This window comes from Lytechinus pictus, chromosome 2 (genome assembly GCF_037042905.1).
Source record: "Lytechinus pictus isolate F3 Inbred chromosome 2, Lp3.0, whole genome shotgun sequence".
Taxonomy (NCBI): Eukaryota; Metazoa; Echinodermata; class Echinoidea; order Temnopleuroida; family Toxopneustidae; genus Lytechinus; species Lytechinus pictus.
Genome location: NC_087246.1, coordinates 3,041,665 through 3,049,804, shown reverse-complemented (window position 1 = coordinate 3,049,804; position 8,140 = coordinate 3,041,665). Strand labels below are relative to the sequence as shown.

General features: G+C 36.5%; 1 protein-coding gene across 1 annotated transcript; it reads right to left on the bottom strand.

Annotated features, from left to right (window-relative positions):
- Positions 1-1,357: 1,357 nt before the first annotated feature.
- LOC129276413 (short-chain collagen C4-like) lies at positions 1,358-7,845 on the bottom strand. The gene is made up of 6 exons (XM_054912791.2): positions 7,641-7,845; positions 5,873-5,943; positions 5,229-5,472; positions 4,968-5,081; positions 4,565-4,714; positions 1,358-3,751 (listed from the first exon to the last, which is right to left on the bottom strand). Exons 1-6 carry the CDS (start codon positions 7,744-7,746, stop codon positions 3,261-3,263), a joined length of 1,176 nt encoding a protein of 391 aa, XP_054768766.2. The 5' UTR covers positions 7,747-7,845; the 3' UTR covers positions 1,358-3,260.
- Positions 7,846-8,140: the final 295 nt, after the last annotated feature.

Genomic DNA, 8,140 nt, shown 5'->3' with positions numbered 1-8,140 from the left:
TATAATTTTACTGAAGAAATCATTCTCATCCTGTCGCAGCAGGTTTCAAAAAAAGTTGAGCAGAGTTTTGTTCAGAAATCTCTTATTGCCAAGCATATTGCATGGCTCATAATCGAGCATGGAGCTCGATTATGCAAGACGTTTAAAGAGGGAGATTGTCAGGCTGTAAAATAAAAACAGTTATAGGGTCATAAAATAAATCTTTACAACACCAATGGTAATTATCACTACTAATCATAGTTCATACCCGAACAGTGACTAAAGATATTATTTCTCTTATTCGAGAAAGAAATGTGGCGTATAAAAAAATGAAGAAAAATCTAAGCGATCAGGATTATGACACGCTTTCCAAAATATACAAGAAATTAAGAAATATGGTTCAAAGAGAGGTGAAAAAGGCCAAATTAGAATACCTACAAAATAAAATAGAAGAAAATAAAAATGATTCTAAAAGACTTTGGCAGAATCTAAAAAGTTTGGGATTAAAAAAGAAAAATGGAAAGGACCAAGAATTAGTCGTTTCAATTGACGGAGAATTATGTCATGATAAGATAACTATTTCCAATGAATTCAATTCCTATTTTACAAATGTCGCAGCTACGTTGGTAGATAAACTTCCATCTTGCAAAGACATTTTCAGTGCAGACAGTGAAAACATTCGTAAATTTTATGAAAAAAAGGGTATAAGCCAAGATAAATTTGAATTATTACCTGTTAGTGATCAATTCATTTTTAATGAGTTGCGTAAATTAAATGTATCAAAAAGCACTGGGTTAGATTTGATACCTGCTAAATTTCTAAAAGAAGGAGCAAAGAGTTTGTACAAACCATTAAATTTCTTAATAAATCTATCTATCTTTACTAGCACTTTCCCAGAGGATATGAAAATTGCAAAAGTAACTCCTATTCATAAGAAGAAAGATAAAACTGCTGTTGAAAACTATAGACCTATCAGTGTTTTAAGCATAGTTTATCCAAATTCTAGAAAAGGCGGTATGTGTTCAGATCGAAAAATATTTTAAAGAAAATGATATGATTTACGAATATCAGTCAGGTTTTCGACATGACTATTCGACTGAGACATGCCTTATTCACTTGACTGATTATCTGAGAACAAATATGTCTAAGGGACAATTCGTTGGGATGGTACTCCTAGATCTTCAAAAAGCATTTGATACAGTTAATCACGGCATCTTATTGAAAAAATTACAAATAATGGGTTTTAACCAGGCTACTGTAGCATGGTTCAAATCCTACTTGTCGAATCGACATCAAGTAGTGGCTATTCGCGATATTTGTTCCAAAATTATGCCTATAACGTGTGGAGTTCCACAGGGAAGTATTTTAGGCCCAATCCTATTTTCAACTTATATCAATGACATGTCTATTTGTTTAAAAGCTGACTGTAAATTATTATTGTATGCAGATGATAGCGTACTACTTTGTTCAAATGCCAACCCAAAATTTGTTGAGGAAAAACTTAGCGAACAGCTGTCTACATGTGTCGATTGGATGACTGATAATAGATTATCGTTACACTTAGGCAAAACCGAAAGCATTCTGTTTTGTTCTAAAAGTAATCATAAAACTTCATTTGAATTTGAAGTATCATACAATAATAAGATAATTCATAGGAAAGAATCTGTAAAGTATTTAGGCATTGAGTTGACTAGCTCCCTTTCATTTTCATCTTTAGTAGAATCAATCGTAAAAAGGGCGAATGCCCGTTTGAAATTTTTGTACAGGTATCAAAGTTGTATGGATCAAAAAGCAAGGCGTATTCTCTGTTTTGCTCTTATTCAGAGTTTATTTGACTATGCCAACCCTGCTTGGTTTAGTGGCATAAGCGAACTCGATAAAAAGAAGTTGAAAATTATACAGAATAAAATGGTTAGATTCATTAGCTGTTCTGGTCCCAGAACCCATGTTGGCTACACCGAACTCTCTGGAGCAGGTTTTCTTGAAGTCAACAAAAGATCAAAACAGCTTATTTTGCACCACGTGCATAAAATCTATCACAATAGATCGAATCATTACATTGGATCAAACTTTAATCTAGTTACCGAAATACATAACTATAATACAAGTAACAGCCATTTCAATTTTTGCTTACCAGAAAGGGTAGGTAGTATTGGTAACTCATTTTATTACAATGCTATAAAACATTGGAATTCCCTTCCCAATGATATAAAGGAAATAGGAAACTTTTTGCATTTTAAGAGGAAATTGAAAGAATATCTTTCACTTGAGAGTCAAAAAGAAGATGCAAATGATATGTTGTACGGTTGATTTAGCCTGAATACTGACCTAGTTCTTTTCTCTTCTCTACTAGGTATTATTATGTATTTTACATAGTTTGATTGAAGCTTCGATTTGTCCTTTCTTCTATTCTTTCTATTTGTTTTATTTCTTCCTATTCTCCTCTTCTTGTTGTTATTGTCGTCACGTTTATGCTGTTGTTCTTCTCCTTATTTATTTCCCTTCGTTATCAGTTTCTTCCGTCTCCTTCTACTCCTCGTCCCCTCTCTTCTTCTGTTCCTCCTCTTCCTTCTCCTTCTTTTCTCCTTCTTCTTCGTTATATTCTTGTATATATCTTATTTATTGTCTATATATCTTATTTATTGGTAATAGTAAATTCTGATTTTTTTTCTTCATTTTTAATATGTAAATAGTATAATTTTAACATTTTATTATCTTAATTCTGTATATTGAGGACCCCTCTGGAAATAAGCTTTCGAGCTTTCGTGGGTCATCCTGTGCAAGCCTGTTGTTTTAATGCGACTGTATATATGTTATGGTGACTTGCCAAATAAAATCAATCAATCAATCAATCAATCAAGAACAATTAAAGACAAACTGTTGTAAACATCGTTATTTCTCAGCAAATACTGCTTAAATACATTTTTCATTTCGTTCCAACACGTTGTTCCAAGCATATTAGGTTTCACGGTGTACATTATTTTTCTTCGCCATGGAAACCTTCAGAAGTTGTTCCAAGCACTTTTTATACAATGACCCCAAGCATCTCTTGGAATAAAGAGATAAATCAAACATTATTTTTACAATTCAAAATTTTGCATTTTCAATAATTTAGATTCTTGCAATCAATGACTGTGGATAAAAGATGGGTACATCATATAATGTGATTAATGGCCACGGTTGTGTAAATAATGTCTTAAATTGATTTAATTTCTTTGTAACTGTAATGCAAAATCAGAATGAAACGAATTATAGTTGTCTATGCAGATAAGAAATTGTGTTTAGATAGTGCAAACTGCGCATGTAATTTCGTAACCATCGATATAAGGCCCACAATCCAAACCACCTCCCACCAAACATCGAACTTCTGTTAAGTACAAGAGTACGCCATTTTGATCTCCATGGGTTCCCGCTGTAGGAACCATCTCTCGATCCACACACACAAATTCCGATCTCTTATGTGTGTATTTTTCAGACATGATGTACCCAGCGTACTCCAAACGCCAATCTTCAGATGGACACACATTCCGGGCAGGAATCATCAGTTTGGTTGGACGGCCAGAGGGCGCCCTGCAGACTGCACATGTCGGGGTATGGTCATGCATCGGCTGGATGCGTGACGGACCTGTGCTAAGTTGGTATTCTGAAGAGTACAAGAGAGCACGTTCAGCATGTAAAGAAGTTTCTACTTCGTCATAAATAGGCTCATCTGGCATGCATAGATGATTCGAGCCACTACCAGATTGGGTATAATGCGCACCTCCAATTGTACCTAAAATGAAATAACAAAACACACAACGCTTGATAAATATAATGCAGTAGTATAGAGGCCATATCATGAGATCTGCAGTGTGGTAGTCATCGAGGCCGACATTGGCCTAATACCAATATTGGTGTCATTGGCCTTAATTGGCCTTGGCCTCAATTAAGGATCGGACGCGATGCAAGGAATTAAATTGTAGGTAATTATGGAAAGTCGCAAATTGAAGTTATGAGGTCCAAAGCCAGATGATGATAAATGTTAAAAAACTTACAATTTGTCACATTAAGACAAACTATAACATATTTTTTTTCTTAAATCGAAGTTCATGTCATGCTGTTACAATGTTGACATGAACATAATCGGGACTGAATCTTCCTTTGTTAATTGGAGCGAATTGAGCCTGGGGGGAGCAACGACCCACCTAGGTAAATTCTGAAAGATTAAAGTCCGGGGATTAAAGATGGTAAGAATAATGATGATGTAGATGATGATGATAAAGGAGAAGAAGAATATATTAATTGCAATGACGATGATGATGATGATGAAAACATGTAACCAACTGCGTGATGGGAATAATAGATCTTTAAGAAGTTAAAATGGATAAATGCATAAGGCCTATCATGCCTATTGGCCTACAGGAATTCACGATCTTTAGTACATTTTTCATTTTAAAATTACCATCTGATTGTATGTGCATTTCTTGCATGGTCACCCCTTCCCCCTTCGACTTTTAAAACCTTTCAGAGGACCATGTTATCACGAACTCATTTGACTATCATTAATTCAAATACAGTTTTAACGCTATAAACGGGGCGTACCAACCTGAATATATGAGATCTGCTCCTGACGGGCATTCGTCGTTTCCCCAGCGAATATAGATGGCACCAGGAAGACTCGTCATGTTACCTACAGGACGCACTTCTGGATTACTGCTAGGTTCTGTTGGGCTTGTTTGGGTACCCGTTTCATGCGCTAAAATTGTAAAAATTACAACAATATATGATTCATTTATATTTGGATGATTATTAAATGCAGGAAACTTTAATTAGCAGAGTCTGTGGAAACATTAGCAAGCCTACACTGTAAATTATGTGATGGGCTACATAATATCTATGACTCAAATATGTCTCACTCATCACTTTGTTCTTGTAGTTTACTCTTGTTACTATACAATGTGTTGAGGGGGTCGGGACAACTGGGATCTCGGGATGGTAACCATACTCACCATGATGATCTGCAGGTGCATCTCTACCATCTCTACCATCTCTACCTGGGACACCCTGTGGACCTGGAGGACCTCGTTGTCCTGGCACACCAGCAGGACACAGAAAACACTGACCTATAGCAAGGATACACGATACATTTATATTAGTAATCCACATTGTTTAATATACCGTAAATTTGTCTGCAGCACATCTGAATAGATATTATTTTTGTAATTAAAAACATGTAGTTCTGGTAATATTAACCCGATCGTTGTACCTACCAGAATACATTGGCCATGAGTACGGTCCAAAGTGGTTCAAACCCAGTTGGTTTGTCTGATCAGGAGATGGGAACGATGTTGGAAGGGTCGATGGCGAGTCGAGCTCTCTTCGGAGTCGTTTCTGAGTAGCTTCTCCCAGTTCGGTTTCGAGGACGTTTGGAACATGAATCTTTGCCATCACCGATGGATTCTTTGCGATGAGCTTGAGAGTTGAAAAAGAACGGGTGATCTCAGCAACAGATTCCTAAATAGTTTCAAAGAAAGAAATTCAAATAAACATAATCATCATCATATCATTTAGATATAAATATATTAATTGTACTACCGCGATATCCAAAATGTATCTACAAAGATTTACACGTTAACACCTGATACTTTCTTCTGATTTCATAATTGGCGCATAAAATTTCCTTCAATTCCTTCAATGTTTAGTTGGGGGGGGGGGGGGTTGAGGGAGACAAGACGACCTAACAGTGACGTCATATTTTCTAATTGAATTATCGGTGATATTTAGTGGTTTACACGACCCACCCAGACCTTTACATCCCTTTTCTCCCTTTTCTATACAGGGGTAGTCGCCTCATGCCCATCCCTGGTGGTACACCTGAATGGAATTAATATACAGTCAATTGTAGTTTACATACCTGAAGAAACAAAATCTGTTTTCCGATTTGAGAGATTTTGTCCTCTTCTGTTGGGGCATTCTCGGCAGAATCTAGAATAGTATCATGGGTGGATTTTTTTTTTATGAGAGAAGAAAAAAAATTGTTGGAGAGGGAAGAAGGAGAGGGGACACAATAGGAAGCGTGATGGGGAGTGATGAGATGGGGTAGAAATTCAGAGCAAGAGGGAGAGAGAGCAACAGAAAAAAATGACATGCTTGTAAAAAAAACCCCAGAAAATGGCAAAAACAACTGTTTTAAACGTATTTTTTTTCAAGAAAATATTCATATTTTTTCCCATCGGGATTTATTCGTTGGTATAGGCTACATCCTTGCACTTAATTATCATGCTTATATAGTGATATTTACAGGCATGTTTACACAGGGGCGGCGGAACCGGGGGGAGGGGGCAAGTGACCCCCATCCCCCGCAGGAAAAATGCCCTTTTTCAAAATGGCAAATGCCCTTTTTTCCTTTTCAAGTTCAAACTGAAATACCCGTTTTGGAGTAAAACATAAGACATTTTAGGCAAAAAAAAAAAAATCACAAAATGTTTGGCTCGCGCTTCGCGCTCGCATCAATTATTGTTAAGTATAATAATAATAGACAGTTCTTGTATAGCGCATAACACATTATAAATAACGTCTCTATGCGCTTCCAAAGGACTTGGATATTATTACCCTGGCTTTAGCCCCGCAGCCTTTTACAGCGCTGGGGCATTTCAAGGAATAAATTCCTGCCAGGTACCCATTCACCTCACCTGGGTTGAGTGCAGCACAATGTGGATAAATTTCTTGCTGAAGGAAACTACGCCATGGCTGGGATTTGAACCCACGACCCTCTGTTTCAAAGTCCGGAGACTAATCCACTGGGCCACAACGCTCAATCCTTGCACTTAATTATCATACCTCCATAAGGTATTCGTCCTGTTCATGGTTCATGGTTAAATGCATATGTCCAGTTTACAGGTTGGAATAATATACATTTTTTGCTCATTTTTTGCGCTCGCACCAATTATTGTTTATTAAGGTAGTCATTCTGTCCCTGGTTAAATAAAATGCCTAGAATGTCCAGTTTTCTGGTAAGAATATCACAAATTTTAAAAGGTTCCTTTTCTGGTCAGTATATTAAAAGTTTCAGCTCGTGCTTTAGTTAGATTCACATCCTTTTTTTTCATGATTACAAAAACTGCTCGAAATGTTTACTTGTCATGTCTTATTACATTAAATTTCAGAAAGTTTGAGCTCGTGATTCGCGCTCGCAACATCTCGCAAGGATGCTTTTTTAGTAGTAATTAGGTCCATAATTGACCAAAAAAAAACGAGATTACAATTACAGATTTGAAATTTTTTACAAACCGCTCGCTCGATCACGAAAAAAGAAAACCTAAATATATATCTTATCAATCAGAAATCACTTTAAACAAAACTTTGCTCAACTTTATTACTCCAAAACACACAACTTCTTCACACAGATGATAATCTCATATAAGTGCCCTTTTTTGGCTTTGCCCGCCCCCCCCCTCCTCAACGAAAATACGTCCCGCCGCCCCTGTGTTTACATTAAAGAACGATTAATGTTTGTTACGGGCAATTTTGAAGGAGAACGTTCACAATTGTCAAAAACATTCTCTCGATACCTGAAAAGTACCATCTGAAATAATTCAGTTCACATTTGAATGTCCACTGATCACTATTATTAATCAGCTCATTGTATGATATCCGAATTATTCAATTTCAAAGAGACTTACTTTCATCATGTGGATCTCCCTTTGAAACAGCAACGCCTTTGCTTACACCAAAAAGATACAGAGATGAAAATAAAAGTAACGATGCGACAAAGACTGATTTCATCATGATGGAACAAACACCGATCCAAAAGTTGAGAAATAAAACTTTGAAAGTATAGTTTCTAGAAGTGTTTCAGAAATCACTCAGATAACATGAGATAAATGAGTCGACTTTCAGAAGGATTTGTATTTATATATGAATTTCTGCAAGCCCCTCCCACTCTTTGGAAGATTAGAGAAGGAGGAAAGTCAGGAGGTGGAGCTATAGTAGCGCATCTCCCTATAGAGACCAGAGGCCATACCCCAATCATCACTCCCCCTAACAACAACAACGATTTATGCAGGGCCCTATGATTATTTACAGGGGTGCTAAAGAAAATTTGACAGGCAAAAAAAAAAAAAAAAAAAAAAAAAAAACGGTTTCACTACAAAAATGAAAGTCGTTTTGGTCCCTGGAAATT